The sequence below is a fragment of the Hyperolius riggenbachi genome, chromosome 2, assembly GCF_040937935.1.
Source record: "Hyperolius riggenbachi isolate aHypRig1 chromosome 2, aHypRig1.pri, whole genome shotgun sequence".
Taxonomy (NCBI): Eukaryota; Metazoa; Chordata; class Amphibia; order Anura; family Hyperoliidae; genus Hyperolius; species Hyperolius riggenbachi.
This window is the reverse complement of record NC_090647.1, coordinates 353773481-353795229: the sequence shown is the minus strand read 5'-3', so window position 1 is coordinate 353795229 and position 21749 is coordinate 353773481. Positions and strand designations below refer to the sequence as shown.

Genomic DNA, 21749 nt, shown 5'->3' with positions numbered 1-21749 from the left:
TGTTCTGTTTAGTGAACCCGCCACTGTATACCTGTTCTGTTTAGTGAACCCACCACTGCATACCTGTTCTGTTCAGTGAACCCGCCACTGCATACCTGTTGTGTTCAGTGAACCTGCCACTGCATACCTGTTCTGTGAACCCGCCACTGTATACCTGTTCTGTTCAGTGAACCCACCGCATCAGTGCGCATACCTGTGCAGTTAAGTGAACCCACCTACCTACGTGAGTGCACGCAGTGTGATATACCACTCCGTGCATACCCGATATGGACAAAACAGGTAGAGGAAGAGGTAGTGCCAGAGCCAGAGGAAGGCCACCCGGCAGGTCTGCGCGAGGTCGTGTAAATGTAATTTCGTGTGGACCTGGCCCACAGTACAGTGCTCGGAAGAAGGCACGTCCCATCACCTCCCAAGATTGTCAGGACGTGGTTGAGTATTTAGCGACACAGAACACCTCATCTTGCTCAGCCACCAGCGCTACTACTAGCACCACTTCCGCTGCATTTGACACTTCGCAAGAATTATTTAGTGGTGAAATCACTGATGCACAGCCATTGTTGTTACAGCCAGATGAATTTTCACCAGCTCATATGTCTGAGTTACGCGGCAACACTATGGATGTAACGTGTCAGGAGGATGAAGGACCTACTGATGGTGCAAGTTTGGATTTGTCTGAGGCAAGCGAAGCTGGGCAGGATGACTACGATGATGACGGTAATAGGGATCCTCTGTATGTTCCCAATAGAGGAGATGAAGAGGGGGACAGTTCAGAGGGGGAGTCAGAGAGTAGTAGGAGGAGAGAAGTTGCTGAAAGAAGCTGGGGCAGCTCTTCGTCAGAAACAGCTGGTGGCAGAGTCCGGCACCATGTATCGCCACCTATGTACAGCCAGCCAACTTGCCCTTCAGCATCAGCTGCTGAGGTCCCCATAGTGCCCACATCCCAGGGTGGCTCAGCGGTGTGGAAATTTTTTAATGTGTGTGCCTCAGATCGGACCAAAGCCATCTGTTCGCTCTGCCAACAAAAATTGAGCCGTGGAAAGGCCAACACTCACGTAGGGACAAGTGCCTTACGAAGGCACCTGGAGAAAAGGCACAAACAGCAATGGGATGGCCACCTGAGCAAAAGCAGCAGCAGCACACAAAAGCAAAGCCACCCTCCTTCTCCTCTTCCTCCTCCATCAGGTGCATTATCTGCTTCTGCCGCTTTCTCCCTTCCACCTTCACAGGCACCCTCCTCCACTCCGCCTCTGCCCTTGAGCGCTTCCTGCTCCTCTGCCCACAGCAGCAGTCAGGTGTCCGTGAAGGAAATGTTTGAGCGGAAGAAGCCAATTTCGGCCAGTCACCCCCTTGCCCGGCGTCTGACAGCTGGCGTGGCGGAACTGTTAGACTCTGAGGCCTTCCATAAATTTGTGGCCATCGGAACACCGCAGTGGAAGATGCCAGGCCGCACTTATTTTTCGAGAAAGGCCATACCCCAACTGCACCGTGAAGTTGAGAGGCAAGTGGTGCATCCTTTCTGCCTTCTGATGAGTTGGTAACATGTCCGGGACTTTGTGCCTATACCGAGGGTCTAGTAGCGTGGCCTCCCAGTACAGCTCATTCCTCTTGAGTTTTTTTATACGGGGGTCCCTCAACAGGCTGGACAGCATGAAAGATGACATCTGCACAAAGTTGGATGCAGACGTACGTAAGTCCTCCTCCTCCCCCCAGCCACGAGCAATACCACGGGACCTTCAAGCAGCACAAGCCCCCTGCGACGCCTGCTGCGGTTGTTGCCTCCGCCTCCTCCTCCAAAGAAACACCTTCTTCATCATCCGAGTCTGACTCCTCTTCCCCACACGACTCTTCCTCCTCCTCCCCCCTCTGTGCTGCCGCAGGTGTTGAGGAAACATCTGATTCTGATGTAAATTGCTCCCACAACTGTTCGTGCTGTAACTGTTCCTCTTCATTCTCCTCCACAGCTTGATCCACCACTCTACGCATGGCACGCTCCAGGAAGTAAGCGTATAGGATCAAGTCGCTGATGGTGCCTTCGATGCGACTCACCAGGTTGGTCACCTCCTCAAACGGCCGCATGAGCCTGCATGAATTTCGCATCAGTGTCCAGTTCGGGGGCCAGAACATCCCCATCTCCCCAGATTGTGTCCTTCTACTGTAATTGTACAGGTACTGGGTGACGGCTTTATCCTGTTCTAGCAGGCGAGAGAACATGACCAGGGTCGAAACCCAGCGAGTCGGGCTATCACATATCAAGCGTCTCACCGGCAAGTTGTTTTTCCACTGAATGTCCACAAAGCGTGCCATGGCCGTGTAAGACCGTCTGAAATGCCCACACAACTTCCTGGACTGCTTCAGGACGTCCGCTAAGCCTGGGTACTTTGACACAAATCTTTGAATGACTAGATTCAGCACATGTGCCATGCAGAGTACATGTGTCAGCTTTCCCAGATTTAACGCGGAAATGAGATTGCTGCCGTTGTCACACACCACGTTGCCAATCTCACGCTGGTGCGGGTCAGCCACTGATCCACCTGTTTGTTAAGGGCAGCCAGGAGAGCTGGTCCAGTGTGACTCTCTCTGCTTTAAGGCAAGACATGTCTAATATGGCGTGACACCGTCGTACCTGGCATGCAGCATAGGCCCTGGGGAGATGGGGCTGTGTAGCTGGAGAGGAGATCCCAGCACCAGTAGAGTTGAAGTGCCACTCAGCCAAGGAGGAGGAGGAGGACGACAGTGAAGAGGATGTAGCAGGAGGAGAGGAGGTGGCAGGAGGCCTGCCTGCAAGCCGTGGAGGTGTCACAGGTTGGTCTGCTGCATAGCCACGTACTCCCGGCTTGCCATCGGTTACCAGGTTGACCCAATGGGCTGTGTAAGTTATGTACCTGCTGTGACCGTGCTTGGCAGACCAGGCATCCGTGGTCAGGTGGACCCTTGACCCGACGCTGTGTGCCAGAGATGACACCACTTGCCTCTCAACTTCACGGTACAGTTTGCGTATCGCCTTTTTAGAAAAATAATTGCGGTCTGGTATCTTCCACTGCAGTGTCCCAATGGCCACAAATTTACGGATGGCCTCAGAGTCCACCAGCTTGTATGGTAACAGCTGGCGAGCTAACAGTTCCACCACACCAGCTGTCAGACGCCGGGCAAGGGGGTGACTGGCAGAAATTGGCTTCTTCCACTCAAAGATTTCCTTCACAGACACCTGGCTGCTGTAGGCAGAGGAGCAGGAACGGCTCAAGGGCAGAGGCAGAGTGGAGGAGGGTGGCTGTGAAGTTGCAAGGGAGAAAGCGGCTGAAGATGCTGCACCTGAAGGAGGAAGAGGAGAAGTAGGGTGGCTTTTCTTTTGTGTGTTGCTTTTGCTCAGGTGCTCTTCCCATTGCAGTTTGTGTCTTTTCTCCATGTGCCTTCGTAAGGCACTTGTCCCTACGTGAGTGTTGGCCTTTCCACGGCTCAATTTTTGGAGGCAGAGAGAACAGATGGCATTGCTCCGATCTGAGGCAGACACATTAAAAAATTTCCAAACCGCTGGGCCCCCTTGGGGTGATGGCACTATGGTTGCATCAGCAGCTGACGTTGAAGGGCATGTTGGCTGGCTGTACATAGGTGGCGATACATGGCGCCGGACACTGCCACCAGCTGTTTCTGATGACGAGCTCCCCCTGCTTCTTTCAGGAACTCGTCTCCTACTCCTCTCTGACTCCCCCTCTGAACTGTCCCCTTGGTCATCTTGTCTATTAGGAACCCATGTGGGATCCGTATCATCATAATCATCATAATCATCCTGCCCAGCTTCGCTTGCCTCAGACACCTCCAAAACTGCACCAACAGCAGGTACTTCATCATCCTCCTCCTCACACATTACGTCCATAGTGTCGCCGCCTAACTCAGACATATGAGGTGGTGTAACTTGCTTAGCGCCTTCATCTGGTTGTAACAATAATGGCTGTGAATCAGTTAATTCCCCACCAATTAACTCCTGCGAAGTGTCAAATGCAATGGATGTGGTGCTTGTAGTAGCGCTGGTGGCTGTGGAAGATGAGGTGTTCTGTGTTAAATAGTCAACCACGTCCTGACAATCTTGGGAGTTGATGGGACGTGCCTTCTTCTGAGCACTGTACTTTGGTTGAGGGCCGCATGAAATCACATCAACATGACCTTGCACAGACCTTCCGGGTGGCCTTCCTCTGGGTCTGCCTCTACCTCTGCCTGTTTTGTCCATTGTGTCCATATCAGGGGGATGAAGTGAAAGGTATGCACTGACTTGACTAATACAATGTGCAGTCACACAGGTGCAGTTAACAGGTATGCACGGAGTGGTATATAACACTGTGTGCACTCACGTAGGTAGGTGGGTGCACTGAACACAACGGGTAGGTATATGTAGTGATGAGGTGGGTGCACTGAACACAACAGGTAGGTATACGAAGTGATGGGTATTACAATGTGCACCTGTCACTCACAGACAGGTAGCGGACAGGCACAGTGACACTGTGTGCGCTCAACTCACGTAGGTAAGTGGGTGCACTGTGAACAACAGGTAGGTAGGTATATGCAGTAATTGGTATTACAATGTGCACCTGTCACACACAGACAGGTAGCGGACAGGCACAGTGACACTGCATGCGCTCAACTCATGTAGGTAGGTGGGTGCACTGTGAACAACAGGTAGGTAGGTATATGCAGTAATGGGTATTACAATGTGCACCTGTCGCACACAGGTAGTCACTGAATGTGCTGGGCCTGGCAGTGGCACACACACAGTATGAATTAGCAAGGCTGTCTATGCAACTATGCAACACAAGTGTCAGTGGGACAAACAGAAAAAAATATAGATCACAAGAACAAAATTAGCTCTCAAAAGAGCTGTTGTGGGGTGCTATTTTAGCAATAAGAATCAGCAAGGAGCAAGCTAACAAGCCTACAAGAGCCTAACTAATCTTTCCCTATGAGAGTCTGCAGCAGCAGCAGCAGCTGTCCCTTCTCTATTTACCACACACAAGCAATGGCTGACGAGCACCTGCTGACCACTTAAATGTAGCTGGATGCATGTACTGCTGTGTTTTATTGCTTGTGTGTGTTGAATTTAGCATTCAGTATGGAGGCAGTGTTGGCGGGTTTTCTGGATGTGAGAGGTCCAGAGCCTGGGTGTGAGAGGTCCAGGCCCACCTGCACTCCCCTCCAGGTATCGCATGCCGGCCTTGGGGCCCCGGCCAGTGAGAGAGGTCCGGGGCCCCTGGCCATCGTGCGAACCAATCGTGTGTTTTTTCCTTCTCTATTTACTGCAGGCACACGAGTGAGTAAAATGGCAGACGATGCCAGCCTTTTATAAGGGGGGGAGTGGCTCCAGGAGGGAGTGTAGCCTGATTGGCTACAATGTGCATGCTGACTGTGATGTAGAGGGTCAAAGTTGACCCTAATGGTGCATTATGGGGGCGAACCGAACTTCCGCAAAAGTTCGCGGTTCTCTGCGATCACGAACCCCCGGAAGTTTGCCGGGAACCGTTCGCCGGCGAACCGTTCAGGCCATATCTACTTCAGACATTGCGCATTGATACCACCATGTTACCTGTGACCTGAACACAAAACTCTCTATCATATTTGAGTCCAGGTCAAATTAAGTGCAGCTGATGACTGCTCAATAAACAAATAAAAAACAGCACCTACTTCTTCACTCCTGCTGCTCCAGATCAGGTGTGGCTACACTTGTTATGGGTGTGAAGATTTCAGTGCCATCACATGTTTTATGACCCTTCTAAGATGGCCCCAAAGGCTGTAAGGGTCAAAAGGGGTTGGCAATGGGAAGGGTGAGAACATGGGGGGGTGTCACCAAAGTTGTGCTGGGTGGGGCCCATGATTTATAGTTACGCCACTGTGAGTGAAAGATACCAATATTCCCGCCAATGGGATAGCCAGTCAGAAGTCTACTTAATTCTGAAGGTCCACCAAAAGGACTACTGTTCCACAAAAATGTCTATGGGAGGGGCGCTGTATGTGCCACAAACCACTGTGCTGCTATCAACTCATTTTACTGCAAAAGGCTGGTTTCAATTCTGGTAGGTGCCACCCGCAAGACTGACATTCAGTGTAGAGGCTTGTATGGGCCGGATGGGTGGTTGGCATGGCTACACTCCTATTTTACCAGGAAGCACCAAAATACAAAGTCCTGGTACAGCTCACTGTAAACTCATATTTACAAATCAACACAGAAGGGGGGATTGCAATCTCAACAGCGTGCAGCTTTACTCTCGATGGATACTTTACAATACTGGTTGCTGTGGCATACTCCACCTTATACAATGCTCTTTGCTACAGTGAATTGGATCCCATATGTTTTAAGGTTCCTATAACCAGTGGGATTTTTTTATTGATCATTTTTATTTTGGATAAGAAAAAAAAATGTATTTCACCGATTCACAGCATTTAACTTGTGATTGTATCTAAACCAGTTACAATTGTATCTATGTAAAAAAAAATCAGCCATGCCAATTGTCTTTAAGTGCCCACTAATAGTACAATTTTGTACAATTTTAACAAGTCTATGTAGTAGAGGGGTAAACTAAGTGAATATACACAGGAATGGATACTTTCGGAAGTCCCTCATATTACATAGAAGTGGTTACATTGTACAGTGGGCACCTTATTTCTTTAAAGGACAACTATCAAAGTTAAAGAGACTCCGAGCTCAAGGAAAAAAAAAAAAGTTGTACTCACCCGGGGCTTTTTCCAGCCCAGTGCTGGTCGGGAGGTCCCACGACGGCGTCCTGGCTCCTCTCTTAGTCCCCGCTCCGGAATGGCTGACCGGCCACAGCCCGGGCGACACTCTGCTGAGTGTCGGGCTGTTCCTTCCGCGTATGACGCGGCTGACGTCACACGCCGGCCGCCTCACGTCATCACGGCGGCCGGCGTGAAAGTACTGCGCATGCGCGATTAAAGCGCGCATGCGCCGTACTGCCACGCCGGCCACCGTGATGACGCGAGGCGGCCGGCGTGTGACGTCAGCCGCGTCATACGCGGAAGGAACAGCCCGACACTCAGCAGAGTGTCGCCCGGGCTGCGGCCGGTCAGCCATTCCGGAGCGGGGACTAGGAGAGGAGCCAGGACGCCGGCGTGGGACCTCCCGACCAGCACTGGGCTGGAGAAAGCCCCGGGTGAGTACAACTTTCTTTTTTTACTTGAGCTCGGAGTCCCTTTAACTACAATTCTAAATGCCTCATATATTTCCAGTAATTATTAGCAAATAGCAATACAAATGTTTGTTTTCATTTTTCATGTTTTATATGAAGAAAATAACATTTACAGAGAACAGTTCTCACTGTGAGCATTACTGTGAAGGACTGTGTCCAGCACATCCAACATACAGAAACAATCTTCACTGGCTCTAATACTTTGACTGGAATCTGTTCAGAATGATAGAAAGAAGAACTAGAGCTTCAAATGTGTGTATATAATCAATGTAAAAATGTACGTCTCTCTCTGCCACACAGTGTAAAGTAAACAGGCACCTCTGGTTTGCAGCCAGGTTACAGTTTAGCTCTGCCTCTCCACCCCATGCTGACACAAAATTGTTACAAAACAGCTGGTAAACAAGGCTTTTGTTTTGGCACAAGCTGTGCTGAGAGAGACCTCTGAAAAGCATTCTAGCGTTGCTGGCTAAAAGCTCTATAGGTATGTGGGGTTTACAGAAAAACAGTTTCTTTGAAGCCTGGCACCCACTAGGAGCACATTTCTGAGTGCTTTGTGATTTGAAAGCTCTTGCTAATGTAATGCTATAGGTGTGATCCCACTTGAGCGATGTGATTTTATAAAAATCCCCCATAGTATTGCATTAGCAAGAGCTTTTTCAAATCACTAGAGCCTAGAAAAGGCTGCTAGTGGGTTTCAGCCCTGATGGTTGTTCTCTAAGGAAACAATCCATAATATGATCATTCCGGATCAATTGTGTCCACCAGATTCTCTGTTTTCTGTTTACTCAAGCTTATTGAGAAGATGATCATCAACGAAATAGAAATTCTGTTTACTCAAGCTTATTGAGAAGATGATCATCAATGAAAAAGAACAATTAAGATAGTTCAATACAATCTGAAAAATTTGATTGAAATTGTACCATCAATGGGAACTTTTATGGTGATTCAAAATAGCTATATTTAAATACAAAATGTATGGTTTATTTTCCCATGCTAATAGCTTTACTGAAATCACTGTACCTCCATGTCATTACGTGTGATAAACATATTACTAGCAATCTCTTCTTCTGATAATAGATTTTTAATCTTTTCTGTAATCTCATTAAAGATAGGATCATCTTCAGGTTTTGGATTGGTATCAAGCTGGTCCTCCATGTTGCTCGTCAAATGCCTTCTAGAGGAACCCAGTTTTCTACCCTTTGACCTCTTCCGGTCCATGGTTCCTGTAAACATTATGAAGAAATCCATGAATATCAGGAATATAATTATTATTATTATTATTATTATTTACTATTTATATAACGCTGACATCTTCCGCAGTGCTGTACAGCAGAGTTCCCCAACCCTGTCCTCAAGGCCCACCAACAGTACATCTTTTGTGGAAAAGCACAAACATTCACAGGTGAGGTAATTAGTTTCACTGCAGAGCTGATTAACTACCTCTGTGGATTTCTACAAAACATGTACTGTTGGTGGGCCTTGAGGACAGGGTTGGGGAACACTGTAATACAGAGTATATTGTCTAATCCCCAGTGTTGCTCGGATACAATCCATAATCACGGCATAGCCATAATTCACAAGCTTTTTTTCACTATCCGACATCGTGATCAGAATCAGTGATCGGGATTCGATCACGGCAGTCAATCACAAATTCAGCCATTATTCCAAGTATTCGCCCGTGATCACGGCTGTGATCACAGGAAAAATATCCGTGATTATTACCTGACTCTAGCGGTGAATAGCAAAGCCCCCTTACATGGTAGAAACACCAAATTTGCAGGATATGTTAAGAAGAATAGTGGGCACAAGAGGAAACATTTTTTTAAAAAGACCTTACAGTTTTAGACAAAATCGAATTTAACGTTTCAAAGGAAAATAGTATACATTGAAATGCGGTAATAGCGGTAAATGACAGTTAATGTATTTACCGCATTTACATGTCTACTTTTTTCCTTTGAAACTTCCTTTGAAACTTTAACATCGATTTTCTCAAACACTATAAGGTCTTTTTGAAAAAAAAAAAGTCTCCTTGTTCCCACTGTTCTACTTAACATATCCTGCAAATTTGGTGTTTCTAGCAAGTAAGGGGACTTTGCTATTAACCGCTAAAGTTGTCGGGTTTTGGCGTTTTTTTAATCACGAATACTTTTTCATTTGAAAATTTAAAATTAATTTTCTCCAAAACTATTAGGCCTTTTACGTTGTATCCACTGATCACCTTTATAATCCATGCAATTTTGGTGATTGTAGCATGTATGGGGGCTTTGCTATTAATGTTAAAGTCAAATCCGTGATCACAGGCTACATGTAGTCACGGCTAAAATCTGAGTCTAATCCTACGCTATGATTCAAATCGACCACGATTATGGCATATGCAGATTTCGATTCTGCCTTGGACGTATTTACTTGGAATTTGTGATTGGGGTATCCGAACATCACTACTAATCCCTACGATAGTCATATGTCTATGTATGTATCGTGTCGTGTATGTATCGTAGTTAGCGATGGTCAATGAGATGCAAATAATTTTGAGTTGATGCAGCATTATGCAAATTTTGTATGCAAATGTATGTAGCTTGAAAATGAATCAATCATATCCTGCAGAGGTAACATTTGATTGGTCCATTTTCAAGCTACATAAAATCCTGCAACTTAAAATAATTTGCATCTCATTGACCATCACGAATCGTAGTCTAGGGCCAATTTAGAGGGAAGCCAAACTTATCTGTATGTTTTTGGAATATGGGAGGAAATCGGAGTGCCCATAGGAAATCCACACAGACACAGGGAGAATATATAAACTCTGTGCAGATAGTGCCCTGGCTAGGATTCAAAACGGGGACCCAGCGCTGCAAGGCGAGAGTGCTAATCACTACGCCACAATCTCAACCCAACATACTCAGTTACCATTAACAATTCATGATAAAAAAAGTCGGCATTTTGTATTAATATTATGTACAAATAAAAACGTGGTGATTGAGCTATAACATTGGACACAGTTATAAAAAGAGTGGTGAAAATCAGTTATACCAAAATATTGCTCATTTTCTGTACAAATGTCACTCAGGCATAATGAGTGGGAGTGGGTTGTTCTGCTGTAATAGCGATGATCATAATTGATCGAATAAAGAGTAGATCATAACTGACCAAATAAACAGTAGTAGTAATGATCATAATTGCTACATTTTGCTCACGCATAATATTTATAATTTAAATCGTAACAGCAAAAATCGTTACAATTACAATTTTAATAGCTAATTTGTAATTACGCAACATCTTAATTTTCATGAAATTAAAATTAATAACATGAAACTGTGTGTAATTACGAGTATATGCATAATTAAAAGTAAATGCAAAATGAAACACGTACAAGTTAATGTGAAATTACAATGCGACATTACAAATTTAGCAAAAATTAAGAATTACGATTTTGCATCGTAATTGCAAACTACAATGCAAAATTCTGCATATGCAAAATTTTGTCTCATCACTATGTAGTAGTTGCTTATAAAGTATTGCCACATAATTTAAATGACGTAATAGAAGAATCTGGTAACTAAAATATGGATTGGTCAGGCTGTATGGTTGATCTGTTGCCCAACAGAAGTGGCAATTGGAGATGAGTAACAAAAAGAACATTTTTTTAATTAATTTGTTTGTTTTTTCTTTGTTAAAGTGTAGCACATTTTGTAAAAAAAAAACAAAAGAAATAAAATCAAGCAAACATAAAAACAACAACAAAAGATGAAAAAAGGAACATATTTACAATTGCTGAAATTATACCTCTACAGGAGTCTATAAATTGACCCCCTTTGCCTAGTCTGGAAGCTAGAACTATACCTTCTGCATTCCCACCCCAACACATAAACAATGGTTCAATGGTTGATACTACCTTAAATAGCAGCTGAATAAATGGTGTGATATATAATGCACAGGTAAAATATGGGTTTAGTAGGCTGCAGAATATGTATGTACTGTGCAGCAGAACAACTGGAAGTAGTAGGAAACTGAGTAAGCAAATTACACAAGTGAGTTTTTGCTGCGTAAATGGCAATTGCGTATATGGTGAGATTTTCAGGAGTTTGCTGCCTAAATTCCCCATGCGTGAAAAAGCCCATAAGAAAAGCAGTTAGTTTCATGGGAATGTATTTTTGTGAGCCCATAAGATAGTCGATTGGTTTCACGTGAACATATTTTCACAAGCTATAACAAAAAAGCTATTTATGTACATAACACTTTCAGAGACAGTTTTCGAAATTATAGGATCTTCATAAAAAATGTACAAAAATTATTTTGACATACTTGTTCACAGGGGTGCTCATCCCGATTCCGGATATCCGGGTAACCCGGATATACAAACTTATTTCAGCTATCCGATTCTGTTTCAAGATTACGGATTTCTGTAGAAATCCAGATAGCTATCTGCGGATATTTGGACACATACCGTGGATATCCGTGGATATCCGGATCCAAAATATTGTAACTAAGGAGATGATGTCCTGGAGCCAATCAGAGGGCTCCCAGCAGAAGCCCTAGCCACCAATCACAGAGGGGAACCCTGGCCAGCCCCACCTGACCTTATTGAGCCAATCAGAGGGCTCCCAGCCTAAACCCTGGCACCCGATCACAGAAAGGAACACTGGCCAGCAGGGGGGCTGGATAAGGAGGGCTGCCATGATGAGATATATCGTCTTGATGAATGCTCACTGAGAGACATGATCCAGTGCTGGTGGCCTAGCAAGGGCTGTACACAGTTATAAACCTAAAGCTGTTCAGTGATTAACCCCTTCACTATCATTCACTACACTATTGTTAAATCGTTAATTAGCTTGATGGCATTGTGTGACAGTCAGAGTGTGTGCTGTGCTGCAGGGCTGCAGGCAGCTGCTATGTGTCTGTGTGTGTGCTGTACAGTGCACAGACCAGGCCAGCTGCTGCCTGCTGGCCAGCTATTAGCCTTAGCTAGCTACAGTATAGCTTAGGTTAGGGATTAGGGGATAGGAGGTTTACTGTGTTATTGTGTAGTTAGTACTGTAGTACTGCAGTCAGTGCTAGTAGTTGTTAGAGTAGCAGTACTACCGTGTTAGCTTTCTACAGAACTGCTGTGCTGTGAGCAATACCAGTGTGACAGTTAGTGTGCACTAGTGTCTTCTCCTCTGCTGTCTGACTGTCACTCGGCACGTGTCACGTGGCACTTGGCACGTATCATGTGGCACTTGGCAAGTGTCACCTGGCATTTGGCACGTGACACGTGCCACATGACACATCCGGCATGCTCCTGGCACACGTTACACTTGCTGCTGCTACATTGCCCTGCTCCTGCTGCCTGTGCTGCTCACACCGCCAGGGTACCACAGGCCACTGCTGCTGTGCTGATACCACCTATATTTAACCCAAAACACAACTGCTGCAAAATTTTTGGGAGGTGTCTTGGCTGAAAACTGTCATGTCCCAGTTGTGCGGCTGGACTTTGGACACAATGTGGGCTGCACGACCGCTGTCTGGAACCTAGGCCTGATGTTAATTGACAGCCGGGGGGGGGGGGATTTTAAGTCCCCACATCATCAATTAGTGTTCCCCTTTAAAAAATAATGATGCTACATGCCTCATTTACCCTAAAAAAAACATTTTTAAAGCAATTTAAAGGCCATTTTGAAAAGGGGTATCCGAGCACCCCTGTTTGTTCATGCGTAGAATTGAGCAGTTTGTCCCAGCCACTTCTAAGCTAACCTCTGGCTACATTTAATCCTTGTGCCACCACTGCATTTATACCAAGGAAGCAGCCTGGAGTGATTAGCCAGGGGTACTGGTCTGTCAGTATTTTACATTTCCAATTTCAGCACTCTGTAACCAATCCAGGAAGTTCTTGATCAGGATGATACCATTTATTGGCTAACCTTACCATTTATTGGCTAACTTTTAAATTAGCCAATAAATGGCATCATCCAAAACTTCCTGCTTTTACTGTTTGCTAACACTGTCTACAATACTCAACTGCTACAGAACAGCTACTTACTTACAGAAGTAAGCCAATGTTGTGTTATTTTGCCTCTGTCTGGTTTGAGGACAGTTCACCTGACAAGGTAAAAATGTTCACAGCTCTAAAGGCTTTGAAGCCGAACACCATTGCAGTCAATGGGGAAACATTTTGGTGATTGCTTCTGGCCTCTGAGGGCAACTAAAGCAGCCAGATACAACAACATCATGGAAAGCATACCACATGTCTGGAGAAAAAAATGGTGAAATATGCAAATCCTTCAATTGACAGCCTTGTGGGGTCCCTTGATTCTGTACACACATTTATGGGATCACTAAGGGCCCATTTCCACTGTTCAGGAGTCTTGCGAGACACGATGCCAGCAAAGCTTTGATGCCTGATGCATCCGAATTCCTCTGGCTGCACCATGCACGGCTATATGGATTCAGATGCATGATGAATTGACTTCAATAGGCTACATTTCCCCCATCCAAATTTGCATTCTGGGAAATGCAACGAATCACTCCTAAAGGAAACAAGCCCTTAAAGGGAACCAGAGACGAAGACTGTCTAAAAAATGAAAAAAGATTTTACACATACCTGCGGCTTCCTCCAGTCCCATCAGCCTAGGCTCCCACGCCGCTGTCCTCCACTGCCTCTTTCGCCGGTACTGGGTCCCGTCACTTCTGCCGGACGCGACCAGTTTTCCGCATGCGCAGGGGCTCCCTCCGGCTCTTTACGCATGCGCCTACGCAGTACGGAGGGAGCGCACTGCACTTGTGTCGACTGGCTAAAATGATGGGACCCGGTACCCGCGGACAGAGGCAGTGGAGAAGGCCGGTGTGGGAGCGATCCAGGCTGATGGGGCTGGAGGAAGCCCCATGTATGTATAAATCTCTTATGTTCTTCGTCTCTGGTTCTCTTTAAGGTCAATTCTGGGACTCTCTGAAGGGACATGAAGGTATATTCACTAATTAGCAGTGAAATTTATGTGCGTACATAGCACGCACACATTTTACTTGGTGTTATGCAAACTGCATAATGTTAGGCAAACAATGTTATGCGTATTATACCCAATGGGTGCATTGTGTGTAAAATGTAGAGGAGCACTTTTGTGAGCGCTTTGTGATTTGAAAAGTTCTTGCAAATGTAATGCTATGGGTGTGATCCGACGTGGGCGATGTGATTTTAGAAAAATCCCCCATAGCATTGCATTAGCAAGTCATTTTCAAATAGCGCTTAGAAAAGGCTTGTAGTGGGATTGAGCCCTCACGCAAAGTGTGTAGCATGTTATGTAGTTTGCGTAATGTCTGATAAAACTGTACCGCTGGTTAGTGAATATACGCTATTGATTGCTTTGCCTCTTTTAGGAAACCTTTATGTTTTCTTTGAAGTGAGGTACATTTATATGTACATATACATGGGAAAGGTAATAGGTGCCTATGCCTTCTAGGACAAGGACAATGTGAAACAATCAAAAAATAAAATTAACAAAAAGTTAAAACGAGGGAAGCACTCTTGCTTGGCAATATGTCTTACATTGTACACAACAGTACATATACTGTATTGCCAAGCAAGAGTGCTTCCCTCGTTTTAACTTTTTGATTGTTTCATATCTGGTGGAGTGGTGAACAGAGAGTAAGCACCGGCAGCCAGGCAGGTGAGAGGGAAGGGGGTTGGAGAAAGGGTCACCTATTGACAGTATAAAACAAGTCTGGGGGCTTGTTTCTGTGTTTCACCGTCTCTATAACGGCAGAGCCCTGTGAGCCGGGCAGGAGCCGATTTCATTGGCTCCTGACCCTGTCTATCAATGTAAGCAGCTCCCATTGGCTTACATTGATAGACACGGTCAGGAGCCAATGAAAGTGGCTCCTGACTGGCTCACAGTGCTGGGTGACCTGAGGTTCCCTGTCGTGCGGTGTGGACGTGGTTGTGGTGGGTATGTGCAGCAATTCGTCAGTTTTCCGCCGTTTCTTGTACTAGCAGTCTCTGGTCCTTAAAGAAAACCTGAACTGAAAATTAAAAGTCAAAATAAACATACACAAGTCATACTTACCTCCCGTGTAGTCTACTCCTCAATCTCTGTCTCCTTTCCTGCGTCCTGTTTGTCCACTATGATCAAGGGAATTCTCCGTCCTCCATTTTGAAAATGGCCGTAGCTTCCTGTTCAGCACACTGTTAAACTGTAACATCGCCCACATGAGCCATAGGGAAACATAGACATTACTTGGCACATCAGTTGTCCTCTCAGCTATAACTGACAGCAACTGATAAATAACTGACAGCAACTTATGTATTTCAGTTCTGACAAAATGTTGTCAGAACTGGAAGAGATCATTGCCAGAAGAAAATGATGCGCTTCTGAGAGGAACTTATGGCAAGGTAACTATGTAATGTTCATTTGAAGTTACCTCATGTGTTTATTTTAAATAATTTTACTCAGTACAGGTTCCCTTTAAAGGGGCAGAGACCGCTGGTACTTAAGTGGTTAAAAATTAGAATCCTCTCTTCTGGGAGAAAACCTACTGTGCTAAATCTACCATGATGCTTTTTATATATCTTAATATAAAAATCCATACAACAGGGAGGTTTATTTTAAATGACAAAAGTGCTGTTCTGCTGTACAATATGACTGAGGGCCCATTTCCATGTGCAGTTGATCTGTGTGCTCGGCAAGCAGTTACCAGGCAGCAGCAAACAGTTGCCAGGCAGCAGCAAGCAGTTGTGAGAGTTTAAGAAGGCTTTTCACTGCCTATCAACTGCTCGTGGAAAAGAGGCCTGAATGCCTATTCTGTGCAGGCTTTAACTCACTCCTTAAAGAGAACCTGAATTGAAAATAAAAAGTCAAAATAAACCTACACAGGTCATACTTACCTCGAATGTAGTCTGCTCATCAATCTCTTTCTCCTTTCCTGCGTCCTGTTTGTCCACTGTGATCGATTGAATTTTCTGTCCTCCGTTTTGAAAATGGCTATTACCCCATAACAGCTTCCTGGTTATATCGCCCATTTGAGCCATAGGGAAACATGGACATTACCTTGCACATTCAGTTGTAACTGATAGCAGCTGATATAGAACTGACAGCAACTGGTATATTTCAGTTCTGACAAAATCTTGTCAGAACTGGAAGGGATCACTGTCAGTGGTGGGCCGAAATTTTGCATATGCGAAATTCGCAATTACGCATCGTAATCGTAATGCGAAATTTCTGAGAAAATCGTAATTAATTTCGTATGCAATAGTAGTATTTCAAAATTTTGCGTAATTTTTCGTGTCCTTTTTGCGAAAATTCGCATAATTTTGTGCCGTCTTTAGAGCAGGAGTCCCCAAACGTTTTGGGTCGAGGGCCGGGTCAACATACTTAAGACTGCTGGGGGCCAGAGTATACATAAAATGATGTCTTTGCGGGCCAGACAGTGAAGCATACCCAGGTGACAACGTGAAGTCCAATTGGACAGCAGTGTCACCTGATGTGGAATTTGATTGGAAACCAGTGAGTTACTGCTTTCTGGCCTCCATGTGGATGGGTGGTGCCAGCACTGCTATTCTAATGTGAACCACCAATATTTAAAGATGCAGCAGACCGCATCTATAAGTAATACAATTTGTGTGGGGGGGGCCGGTAAAAAAGCCTCAGGGGGCCGCATTCGGCCTGCGGGCCTTAGTTTGAGGACCACTGCTTTAGAGGTTAATAGCAAAGCCCCCATACAGGCTATTGCTACCAACATTGCTACATATGTTAAGTAGAATAGTGGGTATAAGTCACAAAAATAATTTTTCAAAAAGACCTTGCAGAAACTCGATTTTGAAAATGCTAAGAAAAATGTTTTTTAAATGTAATTTTTCTAAATTTAAAAACCATTTTTTACTTGCATTTTTAAAATCAAGTTTCTCAAAAACTATAAGGTCTTTTTGCAATGTTTTGACTTGTACCCACGATTCTCCTTAACATATGTTGCAATTTTGGTGTCAATAGCATGTATGGGGGCTTTGCTATTCATGCTAAAGTCGGCAAGAAATTTCAAGAAATTTTATGCGAAATTACAAATGACTACACAAAATCAATTTAATTTGCAAAACGTAATTACGTATAAGTTTAATTGCGAAATGTAGCAAAATCGTAATTTGTTGATTACGATCATCACTAATCACTGTAAGAAGAAAATGGTGAGCTTCTGAGAGGAACTGATGGTGAGGTAAGTATGTAATATTCATTTGAAGCTATGATATGTCTTTATTTTAAATAATTTTACTCAGTTCAGGTTCCCTTTTAAGGCCTCTTTTCCATGGACAGTTGATAGGCAGTGAAATGCCTCTCAAATTCTCACAACTGCTTTCTGCTGCCTGGTAACTTCTTGCTGAGCACACAGTTCAACTGTCTGTGGAAAAGAGGCCTAAGGGCTGGTTTCCACTACAAAGTGATGCGAATGCGGCTACCTAGCCACATCGCATCACTTCTGCTGCCGGCCGCATCACTTCCGTATTTCCCGATGCGGAAGTGTTTTGGAGGAGATGGGACGCGGCTGCGGGCAGATGCGGCTGTGCGAGAATCTCCAGCATGCTGCAGATTCTCGGATTGCTCTGCACAACATGCATGCAGTGGAAACTCCTCCATTGCTGTGCATGTGTTTCAGGGCACCTGCAGTGCGATGTGGCTATGTAGCCGCATCGCACCGCTCCTAGTGGAAACGGGCCCTAAGCCATACATTAACAGTGGTAGTAAACATTAGGTGAATCACTTAGCAGAACATTAATTTATGCTGTAATGATGCATATTCAGTACTTTATGTACTAATTAGATGGACAATCAATCTCAATGTTGCCAGCACAGCAACTTTTTATGTTTGTACAATGAATTGTCTCCAAGACTTTGAGGCAATTTTGAGGCACAAACCATGGTCAATAAACCAGACACTCTATACCAGGGATGTTGAAATTCCAATCCTTAAAGGCCGATGTCCTCACACATTTGTGATACAGCTTAAATTAATTGATGGGGCTGAATCAGAAAAAGTATGGTTCATCAAGTAGAGCACATTTCTCCATTTCTCAGTTCATCCTATATACATGGATATAGCCCTTGAGCACTGGAGTTCAACACCTGTGCTCTATAGAAACACATAGACACCTCAGGTAAATTAGGCCTCTTTTTCAAGGAAAGTTGATAGGCAGTGAAATGCCTCTGAAACGCTCACAACTGCTTGCTGCTGCCTGGCAACTACTTGCTGCTGCCTGGTAACTGATCACTACTGCCAGGTAACTGCTCACTGCTGCATGGTAACGGCTTGCTAAGCACACAGTTCAAATGTTCGTGGAAAAGAGGACTAAGGCTTTGAAGGCAAATTATTCTGAGGCAGAACTGAAGCACAGCTTCTGTGCAAAGGGCCGAACACCTTGTGGCAATACTTAGATACTATAGGTAAGAAAACCTCTAAATCAGAAAATATTATATGTCACACCTCAGCAAGTGGGTGCCCATGGCAACCCACCAGCTCAAGACTCTGACTGCAGAACTGTTTTTCCTTCTAGGACCTTTAGACATTCCCGTACCATTTAGTGGCTGGAATCTGCTATGAATCCCTGTTTGCATATTGCTATGAATCCCTGTTTGCATGTGAGCAGTGGAGCTCACTTCTTGCATTGCAAGTTTTATAAGGATTTTTTTATTTGATGGTCGCCACCTGAGCATCACTTCAGGTTCTGTGTGTTCCTTGTGTTCCTGTGTCTAGAAAGACTTTCCCTTATGATAACCCGACCAGACGTCCCATTTTACCTGGGACATGTCCCAGGTTCAGGGTCCCCTGTCCCAGGCTGCAATGTTTCCCAGGTTATGTCCCACTTTTGGCCGCTGAGTGTCCCAGCCATGGGACTCTGTGGCCGCATGAAATAATGTTTGCCTCACTTACCATTTGCAGAGTCTGAGAAATCATTTTCTGCTGCATTTCATGTGTCAGGGGTAACGGTAGTTGCATTTCATTTGTCGGAGGTAACTGTTATTGCAATTCATGTGTCGGAGGTAGCGGTTGCTGCAGTTATTATTTGATGTTCATAGAGACTGCATTTGCTACCTTGAGGTTATTGTTGCAGCATTTGTCATTTTAGGGGCTAATGGTTATTAAATGGTATGCTAATACTGTAGCATCAGCAGCTCCTGCAGATTTTGCACACAATCTAATCCCACCATAGTTATAATCTAATGTCCTATGATATTATTATGTATTTATACAGCACTGGCATCTAAGGCAGCACTTTGCAGAGAATGTAGTCATGTCCTTGGCGGAGCTCACAATCTAATCCCGGCCATAGTCAAAGTCTTATGTCCCGCCATATCATTATTATGTATTTATGTAGCTGTTGCATCTTCTGCAGCACTTTACAGAGTACATAGTCATGTCATGGACTGACATCCATGATGCAAATCTCCCATTTCACCACATCATTGTGGGAACACTGCTTTCTTATGTGTTTGGGGAACATTGCCTAATTACCTTTAGGGTCACTTTGCCTATCTGTGTTTTGGGAGGAAACTCTGGCCCACTGCCTCAGAGTTACATTAGAGTTTGCTCCGCCCACACCATGTCATGGGCATGCCCATTTTTCTGCATTTCCCGATCCGGATTTGTGTGTGTGCAATCGGGAGCAAAAACCTCTAGAGGAAACGGGGTAAAGGCTGTTTCCCACCAGAAAAAGCAAATCACGAACAAACACATTTTTCTCTTGTATGTTTCTATTGCAGATGCAAATGCACTAAAATGCAACATGCAGTATTTTGCAAATAATCAGATCACACTACTGGGAAAGCAGCACCTCGATTTACATTCTAAAAAATGTGCAAATTGTCCTTGCAGTTTGTAAAATGCGTGTGTTGTAAAGTCTTCATTGAAACACTTGTAGTGGAAATAGGCCCTTTTGGTAACAACAGCAAGTTGCAGTTGCCGGCGAATGTCCCTGGTGCTTCCACCGCCACGCAATTGAGAGGAATCAGACCGCTTGTCTAACAACGTTTACCGTAATTTAGTTAAGCACCGCGGTAGATCGAGTTTTCCCAGATGCTTCATACCGCTTCTGGGATCGGCTGCATTGTACTCCCTGGGCAGCAGCAGAAAAGCGTTTGAGCATGACAAAACAAGCCTCCGGGGCGGTCTATCTGACCCAGCCCTTACTCAGTGAGGTAGAAAGTCAATTACAGGGAGCAGAAACCCCAACCAACCAATGATAATTAATTTTTAACGCTGATGTTTGTAAACGTAATTCTGATTGGCCATCTGTGCACTCTCCATGTTAGAATAGCCTGTTCATTGCTTATTCATAGGTTGCACCAAAGGCCACATACAATTATAACTTCCTTATTTGCTTGTTTCGTGCCTAGCCAACTTCACCTACAGAACATGTTGCATTATTTCTCTGTTAATATATTCAGACGAAAATCTTGTTCATTCCAGGGCTGTACTTGTACAAAAATATAATAAGCATTGTCTGAAAGACCACAATTCACATTCAGGCTAGTTACATCAATCAAACAAATGCACGTAACATACCTTATTAAGATGAAGCGTGAAATACGTGACGGTTTAAATCTGCAGCCCTTCGGATATGTGAAACAAATACGTTCTACTCTCTTTTTTCTTAACACGTTAAACTCTGTTGTGTCATTTTCTTACTCAACTGTGCTTTTCCGCTCTTTACCCTGAACACTGGTTTGACACACTCATAATTTCCTTTGTAAGAGGAAGCTGGCCATGGCTGATAAACACTAATTTAGTTCCAGTGCAGAGCATTCATTTTAAATGGGAACAGTTGTGTACACATAAACAGGCCTGTACTGTATACCGTACGTATAAAAAAAATAAAAGGTGCAATCTGATGAAACAACTTTGTTAATGTTAATGAACTAAATAAAATTAGGCTGATTAAACTTGAAGTAAGAAAAAGAGAGCCCATCAGAAGAAATCACAAGTGGTTGCACTGGGGTCCATAAGATACAGAGTTCTAGTGGTGGTGATGAGTGTGGAGTCACAGAAGGTTCCCGTTCCCATCATGGAAGGTAGCATGGCACAGAAGCTCAGAACCAGAGAAATATAGGGACAGCAGTTAAGTCACTTCTTTTTCACTTCAGCAAAAGAAAAAATAATGTTTATATTCACCTGAGGAAGCCGGCTATTCCCACAAAATGCATTGTCGGGAGAGGTAAGCAAACTTCTGCCTGTCCTTTTTAAAGTGGATACGAGATGAAATGAGGGGTCATCACTAATGGCTTTCTCAGATATATTAAAGATTTCCCTGTAAAATATGTTTTTCCCCTTCCTCTCTCCTATTGCCCTCTAATTTAATTAGCCTCTCCCCTCACCTATCTCCTGGTTCCAAGATCGCAAGTGTTTATGGGAGCACCTCTCTCAGAATAATTTTGTGTTTTGCAGGCTGCGTTTGCGTTTTACAAGATGGTGGTAAGCTTCATTTGATACAGAAACCCACTTATCAGACACTTTCAACAGTGGGTGAGGTTTAGCATAGTACTATTGTACTTTGTATTTATAATTCTGCTGGTGAAATATATTCAATATTTTTTTTTGCTAAATCTACCGTAA

At 44.4% G+C, this 21749-nt stretch overlaps 1 protein-coding gene across 6 annotated transcripts in view; it reads right to left on the bottom strand.

The window, feature by feature from the left end:
- LOC137546793 (EF-hand calcium-binding domain-containing protein 4B-like) overlaps nt 1–20816 on the bottom strand; it is a 125037-nt gene extending 104221 nt beyond the window's left edge. For 4 of the 6 annotated variants that reach the window (XM_068269645.1, XM_068269648.1, XM_068269649.1 and 1 more), the window contains exons 1-2: nt 20703–20816; nt 8208–8410 (exon numbers count right to left, since the gene is read on the bottom strand). In XM_068269645.1, coding sequence (XP_068125746.1) covers nt 8208–8405 — 198 coding nt within the window. In that variant the 5' untranslated portion in view covers nt 8406–8410; nt 20703–20816. Of the gene's footprint in view, nt 1–8207; nt 8411–11489; nt 11559–19070; nt 19131–20702 lie in introns of those variants that run through there. The other 2 variants (XM_068269647.1, XM_068269646.1) reach the window with 2 other exon arrangements.
- Nucleotides 20817–21749: the final 933 nt, after the last annotated feature.